General features: G+C 40.9%; 1 protein-coding gene across 1 annotated transcript; it reads right to left on the minus strand.

The window, feature by feature from the left end:
- Positions 1 to 61: 61 nt before the first annotated feature.
- On the minus strand, positions 62 to 18,745 carry LOC127350786 (desmoglein-2). The gene is made up of 14 exons (XM_051377761.1): positions 18,543 to 18,745; positions 15,577 to 15,684; positions 12,530 to 12,685; positions 11,927 to 12,068; positions 11,113 to 11,282; positions 10,881 to 11,015; positions 9,116 to 9,301; positions 7,860 to 8,389; positions 7,306 to 7,448; positions 6,964 to 7,185; positions 6,193 to 6,447; positions 5,697 to 5,818; positions 3,566 to 3,877; positions 62 to 3,136 (listed from the first exon to the last, which is right to left on the minus strand). The coding sequence occupies exons 1-14, from the start codon at positions 18,588 to 18,590 to the stop codon at positions 2,168 to 2,170; spliced, it is 3,498 nt and encodes a 1,165-aa protein (XP_051233721.1). The 5' UTR covers positions 18,591 to 18,745; the 3' UTR covers positions 62 to 2,167.
- Positions 18,746 to 21,708: the final 2,963 nt, after the last annotated feature.

The raw sequence follows: 21,708 nt of genomic DNA on the forward strand, positions 1-21,708 counted from the left end.
AAAGCCAAGTTCTTTTAAAATCAGGTTTGAGCAGAGTTAAAAAACCATCAGGAGAATAAAAGTCATTTAAAAGGGTTTATTATAATAAAAAGATGGTGCCACCTAAAACAATACTAAAAATTAATGTCCATAATTGTCCATACTATACTGCATCCCCTCGTGCACAGTCCACAGTCGCCAGCAACCTTTGATCCGCCTGCTTTGCACCAGTGTCTGGGCCTCCTCCGTCGGTCCTCTTGGCGTGCTACGGCGTCCCTTCCGGCTGCGCCTCCCTGGCATTCTCTGGCGTTTTCTCTCTGAGGAGCGCTGGTTCACTGCCGCTCGTCGTCCGGGGGCTGCTCTGTACTTGTAGCTGCTGCTGCTGTCCCAGGAGGTGTCGACCCGTTCTGTTCACCCGTTCTGTCCGTCTCTGCCATGCCTTCCATCTCCAGTCTCTTTATGTACCGCCTCCGTACACCTGCCGCTCATCTATCTATCTATAAAGCAAGGAATCTCTGTCTGTGTGTGTGTGTGTGTGTGTGGCTCAAATATCTCTGCAGATCAGGATCAGACTGACCTGAGAGTTTCAACATGGCTGCTGTGTGGTTTGAGGGTGTGTAACATCGGCTTTGTTTGGACTATAAAGAGACCGTTAATAAATTATTATTTCATAAATTATTTACGAATTCCGCTAGTATTGTCAACTACAGCCACCGTAGCCACGTGCGCAGCAGAGCCAATCACTGCAGAGCTCGTGTTGAAGGTGTTTCCCAGTTGTCTCCCCCGTCAATCTAAACCCGCTGACACTTTATAATCATATGGATGCTGTTATAATGTGTAGTGATTGAGATCCTGACCCACCAAACATCCTGGAAAGTGACATAGTTACGTTTTTCACTCTAAATTACACAATTATTACATAATAATCACCAGCAGTAAACTGACTCCCTCACTTGCAAGGCGGAGAATGTTTTAACACTCCGCAAGTTTTTCGCCGGTGACAGACGCTGTTTTTCGGGCAAAAATGTAACGGAAGAGTCGGTAGGACAGGCGGGAGGACAGACAGGAGGACAGATATGGAGAGAATTTTGTTCCTTTATTATTCAATCAAATAGAATAGATTTGAAACCAAAAACGAGATTTGAGAGCAAAAAAGAGTAAGTGGCAATCAAAAACATTTTTTTGAGATCAAAACAGAACAGGTTGCAATTGAAAAAAAAATATGAGAGAACATATTTCTTCAACTTCAATCAAAACTAATGTTTGTAAGTAAAAACATACGACCATTTTGCTTATAAATCAGTCCTCTTTGCTTGCAAATTCAAAAGTTTTGCTTGCGAATTCAACTGCACTTGATGGGCGGGGCCTACGCTGGTGGACGAGAGAAGAGTTTCTATTGGTTGGTTTGACTGGCTACGTCTTCCGCATTACACCCACTTCTCCCTGTGCTGTGCTGCTTGGAGGTAGCCTGTTGCTCTTGAAACGTTTCCCATAAGTAATGAATTGCGCTATATATCGTTGGCTACAGCCTGCCGTACATTCACAATAACAACAACAACAACACAAGTAATGAATTATAATGCCCTGCTGCTGCTAGCACACTGATCAGCAGCAACATGGTTGTCTCTGCTCGTCACGGCCTGAGCAGAGTAGCCTAATGAGTGAGTGAATTACAGGGAGGCGTATACAACGTAGGGCTGTGATTGAAACATTGCATGGTACTCGCGGTGCCAAAACGTCACGCTTCCTACACAACAGTACTACCGTGGATTACTAAACTACCGCTCTAAAGGTCGCTCATTTCATTAGTTCATTTAGCCAACAATGTTGTGCCTCCTGTTTGTATTTACCTGCTTGTTTTAAACAAAAAATCAGGGTTCACAAACGATTTTTACAAAATAATTTAGTCTTTTGACTACGCAATTGATTTTCTCAACAACAAAAAAAAGAATATGGGATTGATAAACATGCACTTGTTATTTCATATAAAAAAATACTGATGAAATAAGAAAATAATGGGAAAACAGTGCTCAGGAGGTTCACATGTTTTTAAGTAGCAGGTAATAATTGACGGTAATTAAATGCACAGCTTTCCGTTGTCAGTACACAAGTTAGATAAAGGAATCTTTTGATTTTTATATGAGAAGGTATTTGGTCTGCTGGTTCTGTGTTTTCTGAATGAATTCTATTAAATGAAACCTGTCTCTGCTGACGTTGTTGACCTTCTTCTGGTCTTGTTTCCTCTGGCTTTCACTAACTGCCCCTCTTCAGACCCTGCTGCTTCCACACTCATGTGTCCACCTACCAGCGTCCCTATGCTACGATGCTCCGCCATATCTCCGCCCTCTGACTTAATCCTGCGACCACTCCTCCTGACACCCATCACCTCTCCTGCACCGTCAGACCTAACCCATATCCCTGCTCCCTGGGTCTCCTTGACCACTCTCTGGCCTCTTTGCCTACCGAGAGTTAAAGTCCTGGCGGTGTTTCCCCCATGCAGGATGTGCTTAGTGTGTTGAGGCGTCCCGTTGAGCAGAATCATGCCCTGCAGGTTGGTAACAGGAGCTTCAGCCAGCAGCACATTGCTCTGAAGCTGTGGCTGGACTACATAGTGCATCGGCTGGAGCACAGGGGTGGTGGTGTAGTAGACAGGCTGCTGTTGCTGTAGTACAAGCATTTGTCCAGGAGAGGGCTGCATGGCTGTGGTAACAGGACTAACATGAGATGAAAGAGCCTTGTTACTGGTGCTGTCTGCAGACTGCACATGCATGCTGCTGCAAGCTGCTCCATTAAATCCATTAATGACTCTGGTGGATGACTGGCTGATGCTGACATTCTGGTTTGGCTCTGGGCTCATGCCATGGATGCCTGGTGGTTTAGTGTCCAATGAGAGCCTTGCAATGTGGTCATCCACCTCTGGAGTGACAATACTTTGACAAACACTCAGAGGTGTTGGAGGTGTTGGAGGTCTCGGCGGCGAACAGATCTCAGCCAGGGTCTTGAACTTCAGCCCGAGGTCATCAAGGAACTGCAGGTCGTTGTCAGACTCCAGGATGCTGCAGCAGCCCACTGAGCCAGCAGGGGAGCCCTGACCCTCATAGTCATACTCCAACAGATTGTCCCTTGTTGCCTGCCTTGCTGCTGCACAGCTCGCCTTCTGTACAGACATCAACATTAATACAAAGAAAAAATTAAAGGCATGTTACTGCCATTGTCTCTGCCAAGTCCTTGTATAAAAATTCACGAATGATTACATCCAACACACTGTTAACAATCTGCATAATGAAACTCTAATTACCAGCACCAATGTGCCCAAAGCAACATTTACACAGTTTGAATTAATGTTTGAGAGCTGCCTGTGACATAGCTTGATACAAACCCTCATTCACAAACAGTGCCAACACACAGTACTCTGATAACAAATTTAAAACTGCCTCAGACCAAGGACCAGCTGTCTTAGAAACCGTTAACACACACGTTGGAACCGAATACAGTAACTGCATTCACTAAAAAAAGGCTTAGTTCTAACTCATCACTTTAAAATTTTTAATATTAAAAAATGAAAAAGACCTAGACCTGGTCTCACCTGTGAGTAGAACTCATGCAGAAACACATCAGAGAGGGCGATGCCATCCATGTCTTTATACAGTAACAGCTGTTCCTGTTTTGAGTACGCCTCTTTGCAGATCCCCCTGGATTTTCTAAAGCTGCTCTGCTGCATCCTGCCCTCGGCCACACACTGGGACTTGTGTTGCCAGCGGTTGTTGGCAGTGTCCATGTTCAGACTTTTGAAGGAAGTTGTTGTGTCCACTTTGGTCATGGAAGCTATGTTGATGGCCTGTACAGCAGATGTGGTGGCACGTGTCATCTGGACAGGAGAGCTAAGCAGAGGGACACTCTGAGGGAAACATAGACAGCCATTGACGAGCGACATTTTAAAACAGACATTTTAGGCTGCACATTGACTTTTCTGACATTGACGTGAAATTGACTAGTAAACAATAATACGTTTTTGCCTCATTGTGCAATCCTCAAACCACGCTACCGAATCATATTACATGTTATTTTTAGAGTTGAGATCTTTAGGAATGTATAAAGCTTGACTGCTAAAATATGATCACATTTGCATTTGCACATTTCCTCTAGGCAGCACAGCCTTCGGATGTATGTGTGTGTAAGTATATATGCTTCAATTTTTACCAACATAACATCTGTATACACTGACCTGATAACTGCTGCCTTTTAGGAATCAAACACCACAGTGGTCACTGATTCTAAACCTGCACCCGGACCTGTTTTATTTTGAAGTCCAGGTCAAGTCAAGTCAAGACGTCACTTGCAAGTTTAGAAGCAAGTTTATTTCAGATCTATCAGTGCTTAGCTGTGCTGTTGTTGACGTGAGTGGGTTGAGAATTCCAATAAAAATACACCAGCTGCATATTCTATGCGGAGCAGATTGTAGCTTCAGATGCTTCAGGGAATGCTGCTAGTTTCGAGTATTGTTTTGGGCATGATCAACTCCGGTGACTGTGGCAGAGCCGGAACGTTTTGCAGCCATGCCTGGTGGAATTTGGGGCTACGAAATCTGGTGTCCTTCAAATTTAGTGTAATTTTCGTTGTTATTATTTATTAAGTGCACTTTTAATTCCAAAACCTACAGTTTGAACTAACTTTGTTACATTTTTAATTTGAACTTAAGTGAGTCTGTAGTGGCCAGTTTGCTGTTGTCTGCTGGGGCAGCAGGTTGAGGGTAGCAGACACTAACAAACTCAATGAACTGATCTGCAAGGCCAGTGATGTTGTGAGCGTGGAGCTACACTCTTTGATGGCAGTATCAGAGAGGGGGATGCTGGCTCAGAGACAGAGCTGGTTGTCCACCAGTCGGAAGGCTGATGGTTCGATCCCCGGCTCCTACAGCCACCCGCTGAAGTATCCTTCAAGATACTGAACCCTGATTCTGCTCCCAATGTTTGCATCAGTGTATGGATGCATTAGTTTCCGTGCGATGGGCTTTGCCATCACTGATGGGATGTGTGTGAAAGGTAAATGTGGCATGTAGTGTAAAAGTGCTTTGAGTGGTCGGAAGACTACGCTATACAAGTACAGGACCATTTACCATAATTAAAAATATATACACTATATGCAGTAGTAGAAATGTGGTGTGCAAAAATATTTAAGTGTATAACAACTGTACATGTGCAATTATTGCACACAGGAGGACTTTCAGTGCAAGACTCATTCTGCCGAGGTGCACCACAGAGTGGCACGGGAAGTCATTCCTGCCTGTGACCATGAAACTCTTTAACTCCTCCCTCAGAGTGTCAAAACTCAGTCATTGTCATTAATCTGGTGCTCAAATGTTACTGTGGTGTGCAATAAGTTGATTAAGGTGCAATAACATGTGTGATACACTGGATCTTTCTGTCATTCTTTGTAGATTGTAGATAGTTGGAGATGATTACAATCTACAATCTTTAAAACTCATTACTATTTAATTTCTGTTTATTTACATTTACTTTGGATTACCAAAGTATTTCCTATTCTGATTCCGATTCTAGTTCTCTTCACCTTTGTTATGACTTTATTATTAGTTAACTTACCTACACAAACACATCTGTCATTTAAACATATAGTATTATCATGTTGACTATTGGCTGGAATGCTTCAGTCTTTTTGCTCCTAAATACAGATAGTCTGCTTCACACTGTGTATTTTACCTTGTCCTCTCCCCGGCCCTCTGTGTGGTAGACAATGAGGTGTTCTCTGGTATCAAAAGGAAGTTCAGTGAAGGTCCCTGACACTCCTCCGCAGGAGCAGGTCATCAGAAAGACCCCTACGACTGAAAAACATAACCACAACAGAATTGAAAATCTTACACTTCAAATAGGTTACAGGGAGGATTTTCTCTTATTTTCAGTTTTAGACATGGAGATTTTTATTTTTATTTGCCATTGTTTTGAGATATCCACCTCTAAAATGACACTGCCCCAATGCAATAAAGAAAGAATTTTTAAAATGACATAGGCTAGAGTTGTTCACTACTGCAGGGGTAATCCAAAAGAATCCTGCCCATCGATAGGGTATTTGTTAAAGTTACAAAGAGATTTTAAATTTTATTATTTTAACCGCATTCCTAGATCATATAAGTGTATTTAATATTTATATATATTAATATTTAATTTTTTAGTCATGCTAACCCTACAACATACTCACTAAGCAGTGTCAGAAGTCCCAAGATCAATGCCCCCACTCCCAATCCTCCAAATGTAGAGGAAGATTCCTTGAGAGAAGCTCTTTGACCGTGTAAACGTGGTGCTCTGCAAGTCTCTCCTTCCTCACAGGAGCACACATGTAGGTCCAGGTACTGGGGGTCTGGGCATGCGAGGCCCTGCTGATCCTGGATGATGAAGGCAACCTTGTAGTGACCAGGCCACAGTGGTCTCAGAGCCTTAAGGGATACGCCGGTATCTAAGAACGAGACAGAACGAGAGGTGTCTTACTGGTCCAGTAGAGGAAAAACTGTTTTTCCACTGTTGATGCACCCCTGTGTCATGAGAAATTGTTCTGTCTGGGGTAAAAGGACTGGATGAGATCTGTGAAAACAGGTGAAATTCTTTATTAAAATGCATTTTAATTGGCGCTATAAGAGCACTCACCTTGAAAGAAACATGAATGCTTTTAGTTCTGTTTAGAACAGGTGCACTTTAGCCTTTTGTGGTGGAAATGAGTATTACAACAAAGCAAAATTCACCTGTTTTCATAAATAAAATAAAATAAAAACATTCACTTGCCTTTTGGGGCTTCCTTCAATAAGAAGGTAGCTACCGGAGTAAAAAATCTCATAATTTACACTGATCATACCGGCTTTATCAAATGTAGACAGACATCTAGCAACAAGTGCAGACTTTTCAATATGAAGTTTAAACCATTTGTGTGAACAGAAACCCTAATTAAACAGGTAATATTAAAATTAAGGCCCCATACCATTTGAAGGTTCAACCCTCCACTCCCCTTGGGTCTCCTCTGACACAAGGCTGAAGCTGAAAGGGGCTGAGTTTGGGTCTCCATCCTCATCCACCGCTGTCACGTTAATGACTTCAGTGTCTGAGCAGATGTACTCCACATCATTGGTCAGTGAGGGGCAGTTGTCATTTACATCTCCCACCTGCAACGCTATTGTTCCTGTGATCATCTTAGGTGGTGTTTCTGTGGGAATCAGAAAACACAAGCAGTCCACAACAGAAAGTTTGACAAACTTGGTGGGTGTTTATTCACAGTGTGATCAGCAGTAGTAGCAAAATGTTTACATGATAAAAAAGAGCTTACCTTCAGTCAAACTTAGTATTTTAGCGTAGTAAGTTCCATTAATCAAGAACGGGGATTCTCTGTCTGGGTACTTCTGAAGTCTAATCTCAGCTGTTTCTGGGTCGATCAACAGCCAGTTGTCAGGATCATAACCTTTAGCATATCTGTGGGAACAGAGTGCAGCACATTTACTTTATAGAGTTTAATCACAACAGTCACATATTTTAATTTATCTACTGGTTATAATATAATATAAAAATGTAGTCTCAGGGATCCCTGTTTGATAAGATTTAGTTATTCCATACAGTATATTTGTAGATTAAACAGTGTAAAACCTATGAAAAGAATAGTCATTCTTATACATTCTCTCATTAGGCTAACTTCTAGTCAATGAAAATTAAAAGATTCCTTATTTTTTATGGGTAACACCTGGAAACTCCTCAAGGACATCCTGTGGTTCTCCAGACGCCAGGTTGAGAACCACTGATCTAGTAAATGCTCTAGTAGTATTAAAGTATGATAAATATGTATTTATGGAGCTTTTAAGCTAAATGTCAAGTGTGACTACACCTTACCGAACATTTTCTGCAGGTTTTCCAGTGTCAGTTTCAGTGGCTCTGAAGACAGCAATCACCTCCATTAGAGGATTGTCATCTGGGTTCTCCGAAACAAAGACAGGCTTCACTGAGGGTTTAAAGTTAACCCCCTCAGGCTCATTCAGCACTGCAATGTTCACTTGGTAAATTTTGCCTTTTTTTGGCCTCTTTTTCTTCACTGGCTTTTTACCACCAGCTCCAGCACTACCAGCCCCAGCCCCGGCCCCAGCCCCAGCCCCCATGCCAGCGCCGGCCCCAGCCCCAGCCCCACCCCCACCCCCCATGCTAGCCCCAGCTGCAGCCCCAGTTCCAAGTCCAACATCTACACCTCCGTTTCCAGCTCCATCTCCATCTCCATCTCCATCTCCTTCTCCTTCCCCTTCTCCTCCTCCTCCTCCTCCTCCTCCTCCTCCTCCACTGCTATCACCACCTCCCTGTCCCACAGCTGGGGCCACATTGGATACCAACAATCCCAGCTTGATATCAGGATTCTCCTCAAAATCAACAGGCTGAAAGGAAAAACAGAATTGAGCCACATCACTTTACTCTCACCAAAAGTTTTTTCTTGATGCTGTCATGTCATGAAGCATTCATTTTGTATGTTTGACTATCATGATTGTGGTAAAGTGTGTTCTCAATGCGCTGTACACTACATGCCACACTCACCCTGTTCACAAACATTCATACACTGATGGCAGTGGCTGCCCTGCAAGGTGCTCAATAGAATGGAAACTAAGCATTCATTAAACAATTTGGGGTTCAGTATCTTGCTCAAGGACACTTCGACATGCAGTGAGAGGAGCCTGGTGTTAACCATTCCTGTTCGGCTCCCAGACTGTAGTCTAACCGCCTTCACTTTATCCTCAGCAGTCGGCAGACAACTCAGACAGAGGCTCCACTTTGGTCTTGAGAAGCGTCAGCTTTTATTCACCGTGAACTGTAACTCACCCTGTACATTTACTGCTAAACCTGATAACCTACGGCTAACCCGTGTCCCTCGCTGCTCTGCTGCCATTCACCGTCACACTTGTTCACACACTCCCGCTCGCTCTACCACACACACGTTCGATCGCACATCACGCACTGCTCTATTCCTTAAAGGAGCTACGCTACTCTTATAACATGGGGATCGAACCACCAACCTTATAATGAGTGGACGACCCACTCTACCTCTGAGCCACAGCCGCCCCCATTCTAGCCAATAGCCAATAGCCAATATGTGAACATAGACTGACCTTTTCAAGCATCAGAACACCTTCGTTGGTTTTGGGATCAGTCTTTATGCTGAATATCCCATCTTCATTTCCAGTGACGATATCGAAAACAGCCAGCCAGTTGTCCGTTTTCTCCTCGTCAGCATCCAGCACTGTGAACCTCATCACCTCCACCTTGGCTGTGTTCTCCACAATGGCACCTTCATACTACACCGGCACAAAACAGGCAAGAGATACATTAAATTATATCATTATCACTTTGAATAGCTCAAAGGAACGTTTCATTGTCTTTGTGGTAGAGAGAGATGAGAAGATTAATATAACTCATGTGCTATCTGTTAGATATGAAGCTACAGCCAGTAGCCAGATAGCTGGTTAGTCAGTTGGTTTCATGACCACCGTAGTTTCTCCAGTACGCTTGGAATAGTCTGCAACTTCATCACTACATGCCACTAAATCCTACTCACTGGTCCTTTTATCTGTGCTTATGTGCTTTTTGTTTGTGCATATGTGCTTTTGTATGTTCTCTTATAATGTTTCTGATATGCCATCAACCTCCCAGGGACTGCAGATGAAAATTAGCCTGTATGGCTAAATCTGGCACATTTACATAATGGACTTAAGTCTTTGTGTTAATTAATGTGCGTTGCCCCTTTTTAAATAAAACGAACTTTAAACTTCAAATAGACAAACATGAGAGCTGTATCAATCTACCTCTTTGTCAGAAAGTATGTTTCCCCAAACTATTGCTAGCGTTACATTACAGGTATTGAATGACTGAATTGTTGTATGTACAGACAGAGGGTCAGTTTTTGATAGCGGGATGTGATACAGTATGTAGTATATGTAGTTGTTGGTGTTCTGACCTGAGAAAAAAACATTGAGTTCATTCTGCATCCACTAGGTTTTATTATTATTATTTTGTTTTGCTAGATATTGGCCTCATTGCTTGCCCTTTGAACCCTGTAGGAGGCCATTTTGACTGAGCACATGGTGGACTTTTCTGGGATTTGTAACAAAATATGTTAAAAGATCCAGTGCAACATTTAGGAGTATCTAGAAATAGAGAAAATCAGGAAGGTCAATGCTTGTATTAAACACATCAGAGGCTCATATATTTTTTTTTTGTTTGTTTTAATCTGTATTTTTTTACTTTATTGCTGAAACATTATGGGTGATTGGGTTTGATTTTTAAGGCCTAAGCCAAAATTGTTCAAATCGACTGGATCAGGAGATTGGGAATATTGCAACAGATACTCATTCAGATGCTTGTCAACATCATTTATGTCAATCTCATTTTGGGATCACATCTAAAAACACTGTAAGTGTAATTCTTATAAGATACCTATATTGGCACTGATTATATTTTTTTCTGTATGGTAGGACATGCTTGTCCTGTACTTTTCATTGCCCACCATGCATTCTGTCCTGTTAATGGCTTTTAGCTAGCTATATGTGGTAGCCATGTCAAATAGGCTTCATATGGCATACAGTACATGATGGAAATTCATATTAATGAGGATGTCCATAGTCACTGTTTCTTTTATTTTCCTTCCTCATTTCAGTTTTACTCTATTCTCATACTTTCAATACAATTGATGTTGCACAATATTCATTGACTACAGTGTGTTGAAAGAGTTATATGTCTGTGTAGTTAAGGAAGGGGACTCTTTGATGAGGGCAGAACAATTGGAGGAACTTAAGGAACAGATGTAGACAGGGTAGGGGAACATCAGGGAGGGCTGTGCACACTGTTTTAAGTCATTCGGAAACAAAGTCATAGTACCTCGTCTTTGTCCAGCATGGGTCTGTTATCATTGATGTCCACTACGTGGACATGAATAGTCCCAGTGCCTGTGTTAGCTCCAAGAGCTCCATCCATATCACTTCCTGTAACTGTTAAGATGTAGGAGCTTTGTATCTGTGGACAATGAGCGACAAGTTCAGTTGATGTAAGGCATATGAAACTTAAGTTAAGTTTTATTTACAACAGAATGTTTCCACCACATTTATTTAACCTCTCTGTCTAAGGTGTTTTCTTTAACGTAGATGGATCCGGTGTTTCTGTCTATGTAGAAGAGGTCTGTGCCATCAGAGGGCTCCTGCTTCTTGATGCTGTAGGTAATCTTTGAATGGGAACTGTTGGCCTGGTCTGCGTCAGTGGCTGTAATCACCCCGACAAGAGTCCCTGGAAAAAAGCAGATGACGTAAATGTAAAAATGTAAAGCTTTGCGCTCTGGCCATTATGACTGTCACTGAATCAGGGTCGACTCAGAAGAGTCAGCCACACTTGTAGAGGAGGTTGTTCCAGTGTCTAGTTCATAAGTGGTTTAGTCTAACATTCAGCACAGAGGTGAGAGTGAGGGAGCAACAAATGGAAACAAGCCACACTGCCCTCCATTTCCATCACCCTTCTCTACTTCTTTATAGGTCTTTTTTCAGCAACCTGTTGGAGTGTTTAAGACACTAGTACAGTTTGACTTATCGTTATCTACAGGCGGCAGACATGTTAAACAAGCAAAATATTTAAATTATTATAATACCTCAGTTCACTGAAGCACATGCGCTGTACTGGGTTCCCTTTACGCCAGGGGTCTCAAACTTAAATTGTCTAAGGGCCAGTGCTGGTACTCATAGTTAACAGTTAACAGAATGTGACTTTAAATCTACTATTTGACTATAAAAGCTTCTAAAGATTCTTCAAATAAAATATGAGAGGGGTCAGACGTAAGATTAACTGTTAGAGACAACTACGCCCGACCAGGTAGAAACAAGAGAGCAGAGCATTTGAATCCTGTATTTTAAGTGTTGGTTGCAGAAAACATGTGTTACCTGCTGGACTTGATTCATTGACTGTAGCTGGAGGTACAGGAACAAAAACAGGTGTATTATCATTCTCATCATCCACATCAAACCTAAGGTTTATTCCGGATTCAACCACTCTGCCATCATTAGATCTGGCCACTCCTGATAGCTGTTGAACAGAAATAAAAACACACGTCTGCAAATGGTAATTCATTAGATTTTCACCTTTTACATTAAAATGTTTAAGTACAAGAGTACATGTTTGTGTGACACCATGATGTCTGTCGCTGCTCTTCTTTTCATTTACAGTTAAGATATACAAGAACTGTTAAATGCAGCATAAGATTTGCTATGGGAAAGACTTAAGACAAAAGTTTAAAGTTTCTGTGAGTTCACAGAATCAGTTGAACTGATACAACTGGTTTTAGTGTTTTATTATATTCCTTTGTGGTTCAGTCTGCACTACAGTTTTAAATCTTTTCACTTTGGCCATCAGCCACTCTTGCTGTTGTTTCTCTAGAACTGGAGACATGCATCAAAAACGTATTAGACAGCAGTATAGTAAAATCACTTTAATTCCCTAAATGTGGAATTCTAGTTGATTATGTGTAATACGTGTTGTGTTCTCACAATGTAAGTTTCTCTCTCCTCTCGGTCCAGTGATCCTCGGATAAACACCAGTCCAGTGGTCTCTTGCACAACAAAAAGGTTCAGTGGTACTTCGCTGGCCCCGGGACCCAGCAGAGAGTAGTACAGGATCCCCCCATCACCCTCGTCTGATCTGATCTGAAAATTATCAAAACAAAGTTGCAACCAGTAAAAAAAACAAAAGAAACCCCCAATATAATAAGCAGTGTTTGCTTCTTCTGTTTCTTCTTGTTGCTACAGTGTGCTGTTTGAATGATGTCTGGGCAGAGTTTGACACTAAAAGGATGTTTTCACATTCATCTGCTGAAATAAGACTGAAAGGCTAGATTGTTAGCATCGGGTACAAATCAGAGGTTACTCGGCTGCAAGAAAAGAGTACTGCATGTACTTGTTTAGGGTAAACTAAGTGCTATATATTGGATCTTGCTGATAAATACCAATGCAGATTCTACTGTTCTGGTTGCATAAAAAAGTTGCATATGGTGGCGTGTTCTTTATACTATGACAGTTTTCCTAATATTAGAAAATCACAATATATCACCTTGCTTACAGTATCGCAATATACTTCTACTACTACTACTACTGCAACTCCCTCCTGGCTGGTGTGCCTGACTTTGCCATCAGACCTCTGCAGCAATTCAGCTGGTCTTCAAGTTCTCCCACAATAAACTGTTCCTCTGCACCCTGCACTGGCTACTGCTGGCTGCTCAAATCCGATTCAAGACACTTGCCTGCAATGGTGTGAATAGTTCAGGCCCATCCTACGTCCAGGAACTGGTCAAACCAACCAGTGCACTACCCTCTGCTACTGCCATTCAGCTCACTGCTCCCTCAATTCAAGGAGGGCCCAGCTACTGCTCAACAAAATCTCAGCTGTTTGCTGTGCTGGCTCCACAATGGTGGAACAAGCTCCCCATTAAAAGGACAGCAGAATCTACATCTTCAGATCAGACTGGGTTGTATTCACATGGTTGAATGCACCTATTGTAAGTCGCTTTCGACAAACATGTCAGCTAATTAAATGTCATGTAATGATTTCAACGTGCCAGCTGTGTGCTGTACAGATGCAAGGTGTGGATAGGAACAGATCCAAATAAGAAACAAATGTCAGGAATAATTATCCACTGTATTTGACTAATGTAAAAGTTTCAATGCACCTTGCAAAGTAAAAAAAGTCAAGCCTGAACACGGTTTTATTGCTCCTGGCAGTCTCTTTTAATGCTATACGTCTCTAGGCTCTGTATTTAAGAGTGTGGGTTAAAACATGTAAAATGCGAAAGCAAAAAGGGACGGATGATTCATGAAGGAGCAAGAGCCCTCATGCATGTTATTTTTCCTTTCTCTGTCAGAGCTCCGCCAAAAAAGTAAGGAAGCCCACAGGATTGTTAGCAGTGGTGTAGCACAACAATCTTATCAATAATATATATTTTAATACAGCCAGTAAGCACATTCATCTGTGCTGTAAGTTGTTATTAGCAACGTTTATAATGTTTTTAAGAAAGTCTGCACAAAAATACAAATGTGGGACAAAGAGTATGTTTGTTCTGGGACACGTTACCAATGCAGAGAGGTAGTCTAAAATTTTAATATGTCTGTCTTACCTAAAAAATAAACATTGCTATTCTTCCCCTTAGCCCTTTGGTTGATTCAGAAGCACACAATAGACTCTGTAAGAAGGAAGAAAAGTCTGTCCATTTGTCAGATCTGTTGGACAGCAATGAAGTCCAGCGGTAGCACGACAAATGTTAACACTCACCTGGTGAGACAGCATTAGTGGATGCTAACACAGCTAGCACAAGCTAGAATAGGTAAGATATTAAATTAGCTCCAACTGGACGAGTTCTTTTCTGTCTGTGTCTGTTAAAACTATAAACACAATTACATGTAATTCTGAAATGAGACATTTCCATTTTCTTCACATGAAGAAAAAAATACTTGGGATTCCCTGGTATTTTATAAAATATATGTATTTAAAGGTAAGCAATGTCAATGTTATAGATTAGTCTTATTTTACTTTAAAATGTAAAACAAATGTCTACATTAAACAAATGTTAAGAACTGTATCAGATTGCATCATATCGAATCAAATCGTTCCATATTAAAATGCATCGTCCCTCAATCGTAGCCCATGTATCTAGATAGGTATCAGATCGTCTTAGATGGCAGAGATACACACCTTTACTAAATACAGTAAGCATCAAAGGAAGCTTAAGTTTCAAAGCTCATGGATAGTCTGTAATAGACTGACTTCATCCAGTCATAACTAGTTTCCCAGTGTTTGTTACAGCTGCAACTACTTGTCTTTGTGGTAGTTTCCATCACATTCTGCCTAAATCTGCATAGCTTGTGACTTTGCAGTGACTCGTAATCTTCCCTGTTAACTCTGGCCCCCAACACTGAGACAGCATTACTGTACTTCCTAAGTCAACCAGACTTCAATGGAATCATGTATTGCATAATTGAGGTAGAGTAGTTTACCACTAGTGCTTATCCCAGTATATTGCAACATAGAAATAGCATCATAAAACACTAAAAAACCTGACTGACTCGTGTTAATGGAGGGGGACAATGTTAAATGACTCTTCTGACTTTTCTGAATCTGCTGAAATTTATTTTAATCAGATTTTCAATGAGCACAGAGAAACATTCCACTTTAGCAGATGAATGTGAAAACATCCTTCAAGTGTCAAACTCTGCACAGACATTCATCAAACATCACACTGTAGGAACAAGAAGAAACACTGATGTCTGACTGGAGGGGGACTTTAAATTTAAAAATTGAGAAGCTGCAGCAGGATGGAGACTTTGTCAATACTAAAATCCATCAACAAAGTCGTCCAATTAATCATTGTCATGAGGCAAACAACTCCCATAGAAGATCTAGGCTGATTAACAGTTGACCTATGGCATAATGTAGGGTTTACCAAGTTGATCTCTGATAGCAGTAAAGCTATTTAAATGAACCTTTGCTGTTAAGAGACACACAATTTGACAACACAAAGATGACATGATATGGGTTTATTCCTTACCTTGGCAACATAACCTGCTGTAGTGTAGTCAAAGTTCTCTTTAAGATTTTTTGTTGGGATTACCCAGTCCCTCTTGTGGCGTCGGAGCTGTGGAACACTGGCTGCCACCTGCAGAGAGAACAGAACATTCATCTCACATCACTGTATTTGTGTTAATGTTACTCTGAGATACTTTGTGCCTGCTTTCTGGTCAGTTGTTATACATAACAAAATGTACTGGAAGAAGATGGCAGTGTTCATTCACCAATATGAAAGTGTTGCACCCTGTGTGTGCATGAGTCTGAGACTTACCTAGTCCACCTCAAACTTTCCAACTTGAATATTTTAATTCCATGATGTACCGTATTGACCCGAATATAAGACGACCCTGAATATAAGACGACCCTGAATATAAGACGACCCCTCTTTTTCAAGACCCATATTTGGAAAAATACTTTTTATTTGGACAAAATTTCATTTGCATAAAAAAAAATTCATTGTTTTCCTTGTACATTTCAACATCTTTGGTGTTTATCATGCGGGGAAAAAAATCATAAAACCTTCTATAGCTCCGCAAATAGGCAAAGCGCAGAACGCACTTCACGGTTCTATAACAGCGCAATTAAACGAGCATGAGCCTACTGGCTTAACTTGTGCAATAAACGGCGCACATTGTCTCGACAGTGTCAGAACAGTCTGCAAAATGTGAGAACAACAACATCCAAAAACACCTTCTTTCATTAAGCTGCATCCTCAGTATCACTGCGTTCCTCCTCCTCACTCGCACTTTCGTTGTCGCCAGTTTATGCAAATGAAGGCTAACACACCCACTCCAGCCTTGTTTACTGTACATGCTTGTTTACAGGATCACGTTAGGGTCACACTGCACTAAACGCTGACGGAGAGAAAAGCGCTCATATGGCGCTACCTATTGTTTTACATGGGTTACTCCTTACACCCCGAATATAAGACGAGGCGTCATTTTCAGGCATTTTTCAAGGGAAAAAATATCGTCTTATATTCGGATCAATACGGTAATTACAAGTTGGAAGTTTAGTGGTTGTGAAGTCCTGTGACTGTAGTGTAGTCCAGCGTTAACTTTTTACTCTGGCCGATCACATTTACACTTCAAAAATCTCACATGTGGTGTTCATTTTTGAGGATTACTTTGCTTAACAAGATGTGCAAGTATTAAAAACCTTTGTTCAATAATCCAATAATCCATAATGGAAAATCTCTTTGGCGCTGTTAACTTCTGTGCTGGTCTACAAAAATACATCAACCCTGCTGCACTCTATATAGAGTTGCTTCCTTCTATGGGCATCCATGCATGAATGAATGTGACATAAAAGCCTAAAAGATCACATGTCGTAAAACGGCATTTAAGACATAAATAAAATAAAATATTCTTCCATAATATTGACAGTTGCTAGTTTTCTGAAGAATTACGAACCCAGTGTGATAAATCAAGTCCCTTTACTCATGCAGCATGGACAGAAGACCACAGCATAGATGTTCTCTCCCTACTTCCAGAATGCTTTCCCTTATATACCTTTCAGTACAATCTGTTATCCTATTTACATACTGCTGTCTGCTGTAAATCATACGCGAAAGGTTGAGGTCTTCAACACAAATGGTCCTTTGATCTGACCCTGTGACTGTGACCAGAGTCTTATCAGTCACCCCCTACCATAACATTACAAACCCCCTAACCAAACTGTATACATTTACTACCCCATCTAAAACATTCATCTACCACATTAGCTTCTAGAATGGAAAAGCACACCAATACTGAAGTTAATTTTCTTCACAATATGATCAAAGCAAATATCTAAATTTATTTTATGCCAGTGGGCCATAACAATAAGAGCAGGCACAATAATAATTGCAATTAGGTTGAAGAAATACGTGCATATATCAGCATCAGAAATCAGCTAAAAGGAGCTGGATAGTATCAGCATGTCAGATAGCGGCTAAAGTCCATTATCGTGCATGTCTAAAAAGCACAATAAATCAGACAGTCTGTATAGGGGCAAGTAAATATTGACTACAGGCAAGCAGATTTTCCAGGCCAGGCAAGTGAAAAAACTCATTAACGTCAAACCCTGGAAGGTATATTTAATGTTAATAACGTGATGACGTGTTAATAGAAAAAAGAGGGCTAAATCAAAGGGAGACAAAGAGGGGTGCAGGGAAAAAAATTAATAGTGCTGTATGTGAACTTATGGAAAAAATTAAATTTGACATTGTCGAGCTGTTTGTGAACTTCAAGGCAGAAATAATGTCAACTGAGTTTTGACATATAAAAAGGTGAAATCAGTATTGTATTTTAATGTATTTTTTATTAGATTACTAGATGAATTAAACTGATTTTATTATTAGTCATTTAAGACCTTCTGTTGCCCCCACCTTCTGCTGCTGCTTTATAAAATTATTATTACTGTTCCACCTGTTTCTTTTAACATTAACATTTTAACTGCCTCCAACAGGAACAAACTCATACGCACCACAAACAGCGCTTCCAAAATTATTGGTCTCCCTAGCCCCAACCTCTCAGACCTCAACAGCAAAGCCATCACATGCAGAGCACAGATCATAGCACACGACCCCAGGCACCCCCTCAATCAGGTTTTCACATTGCTACCATCCGGGCGTACATACAAATCACTAGACTGTAAACGAGCTTGCTGGCAGAAGTTTTGTCCCTTCTGCCATAGCCTTACTCAACAAAACTCCCCGGTAGCCATTATGTGTAAATACCTGAATGTATGTACAAGTGTGCTGTGTTTAAATGTCAATCTTGTGTTAATGTTGTGTGTATACGGATAATGTACAGACTGTGGCATACATTTCCTGGAAAGACAATAAAGAATCTATTTCCCCTACTTGCCTCATCCATCACTCGTCTCTGTGATTCCTTTCTCTCATACAGTACAGTACATGAGACACACTTACAGAGACAGTCAGTCAGACAGCTGTGAACTCACCGTAACAGACAGGTGAAGCACTAAAATGATGGCTGTCAAACCCTCCATGTCTCAAGTAGAAGTTGTGCACTGGGTAAACAGCGTGCCTCCGCACAGTGAAGTACAGTTTTGGTGCAGCAACGTCAGCAGCTCCAGATTCCAACAGGCCCTCAGAACATGGAAAGTTTCCCTCCCTCTCTTCGGCAGCTGTCTTCTCTCTGCTGCTCTCTCCTCTCCTCTTATCTGTCAATGCACTTCATTCTCCTCCCTCCTCACAACTCCTCCTGCCAGAGATTGTGACATTTTTTTGCCTCAAGAAAATGTTATAATTTCTCTAAAATTCATTAATGCTGAATGATCACTTACTCACATAAAGGGTTATATACGAGATTTAACACATAAATATGGCCACAAACAACTATTCTCTATAGATACAGTGGAGTCATGGTGTCACACTCCCTCTGCCTGTGTTGCTATCGCAGCCTCTCTGTGGTTTGTTCACACAGCAGGTCTGCTCTGTGCGCAGAGCGACTGAAACTGCTCATTTTATCATCTACATCAGTGAATTAAGGATTTATTTTCATCAAAGCAGAGTTGGTGATTGTTGGAACAGTGGAAAGACTAACAAAAACGGTTTTTGTGAGTTTTATTTTGTTTCTGTCGACTGAGTGACGTTACGATGTTATGATGATATGATGATATGCAAGGTAAAATTATCGTTTTTGTCTATGGAGTCTGGTGGCGAGTGATATTACGGCTGTTCCTGGTTAAACAAAATGTCTATCTTTGTAGGGATCCTTTCCATAATATTCAGTCTGAGCCTGTAAGTGGTAAAAACGACAACTTTTAATGGACATACTTTGAGATCTGTCCCTGAAAATTAACGTAAGCTTATGTTGCAGCCACTGCAGCCTTTTTCACAAATATTAAGGGTCGATCACTTTCTCGATTAATCAATGAGTTGTTCCGTCCTTAAAATGTGAGTAAACTATGAAAAAGTTGTTTCCCAAAACCCAAAGTGACGTCTTTGATGTGAACACATCTCAAAGGTATTCCGTTTACAGTCATAGATAGCTAAAGAAACCAGAAAACATTCACATTTGTGAAGCTGAAATCTGAGAAAAAAATGATTCAATCAAAACGATTAATCGATTATCACAGTAGTTGCCGATTAAATCGGTAACTCAATTGGCAACCAATTAATCATAACTTAAAACTTTAAATAAGCCATCACTGACTTTTGGTTTCACCTGAGACACAAACCCTAGTCTCTTGGTTTAACCTTATCTTACATTGCGGCCATCACAGCCCTTTTCATGAATATTTTCACATTTAACTCTATAATTAAGGGTTTATTTTGACCAAACCAGAGCTGGTGATTGTAGGAAAGACTAACAAAGACAGTTTGGTTTTATTTTCTTTCTGTCCCATTGTTTTGGTCTGAGGTGCTGGTGCTCTACTGGAACATCCAGTGGCAAGTGTGTAGATAACCTTAAACTCATCAGATTAAGTTTGTCAAAGCAGCATATTAATTATTTAATTTTTTGGGCCATTTGTGGGCAGCCGAATAAACTGTAACCACAACCTTGACATATCACTTTAAAAAGTTGATGTTGCTAATCTTTTAATTGCCTATTTTACAGTCTAATATTCACTCTCTTTTTAGCTGCATTTTGGTATCTCGCATCTGGCTGTATGCAGGTTTCTCAGCCTCATGCCAGAGAGAAGCCCATCAGAAATGTTGGATGGGAACAGATCCAGATAAGGCAGAAATTTCAGAAATTATTATATGCTTAGACTGACTACTGGAAAAGTTTATCTTGAAAACTAAAGATGGAGTCAAGCCTGAACACAGGAGCTACATTAAAGGGTGTTAACTTTCATTTCTCTGAGCAATCTTTTTTTCTGATGGTGGAACTGGTTCTGGAGGCTGTGCGTGTGTATTCATGAGTTTGGGCTATCAAAGCAAAAGGAGATGGATGATTCATACACTGATAACGGAGCCAAAGTTAAAACTGATTTAAACTTTTGACATTTTCTTCCCCAGTAGAACATAGAGTTCCAGGTTTTTGAAAACAGGATTCTTCCTTTAAGAGGTTCTCCTGTGGCTCAGGGGCATGAACTGAAACATCCTGGAGTTCAGCATTGTTACATACCTCATTTCCTGTCATCTCTCTACTGCTACTAGCCACTAAAGGCAAGCAGTTTGTCAGTGTTAAATTAATCAATTAAGTTGTCTAATTAATGCTCTGATGAAGACCGATATGTTAGCATGTTTATCTGACATGGCCAAAATAAACTGATGTAATTGAGATTAGTCAACTTTTTCCTGCAAATCTGTGTGCTACCTTTGGCTTTGGTTGTTCATCCTGAGTTCAACACTGGAACTTACCCAAAGTACAACTTCTGCCTGAGACATGGAATGTTAGACAGCCATCGTTTTACTGCTTCACCTGTCTGTTACGGTGAGTTCACACCTGTCTGACTGTCTCTGTATGTGTCTGCATGTACTGTATGAGAGGAAGGAATCACAGACGAGTGATGGATGAAAAAGTCTTACAAACTGAGAACAGGTGAAAAGGCAATTAGGGGAAATAGATAAGATTCTTTATTGTCCTTTCCAGGAAATGTATGCCACAGTCTGTACATTAACCGATACATATACACACAACATTTACACAAGGTTTAGCACCACAAACCAAATACTGGGAAGGCGCATCCTCTCTAAGATCTACCTACTATTGTCCGATTAATCATTGTTGTGATGGAAAAGGTGTGGGATGAAGAACAATCAAACTATCCTTTACTATGGACTAGGGGTGAAACGATACGTGTACTCGTCATAGACGGGTGCTCTTGTTTCCCCCACCTTCAAAACATGCATCTCCAATTTAATTTGCATATAACATTAGTATTTGGTCATTGGAATGAGAACAGGCTGCTATATTTAATGACATGTGGTTGGCAGTTGAAAAACGGCGTCTCATCAACAGTGAGACAAAGAGGGGTGGAGGGAACAAAATGAATAGAATGTAGGCACTTGTGGTGAGCTGATTCTAGAGAACATTATGTTGTGTGAAACATGTGGGAAGTTTAAGACTGAAAATAATGTCAACTGGGTTTATACACTCCCTCTCCTCCTGTACACAATCATCAGTCCCTCCAAGATATTGTAGACTGTTTTGGA

This window comes from Dicentrarchus labrax, unplaced genomic scaffold, assembly GCF_905237075.1.
Source record: "Dicentrarchus labrax unplaced genomic scaffold, dlabrax2021, whole genome shotgun sequence".
Lineage (NCBI taxonomy): Eukaryota > Metazoa > Chordata > Actinopteri > Moronidae > Dicentrarchus > Dicentrarchus labrax.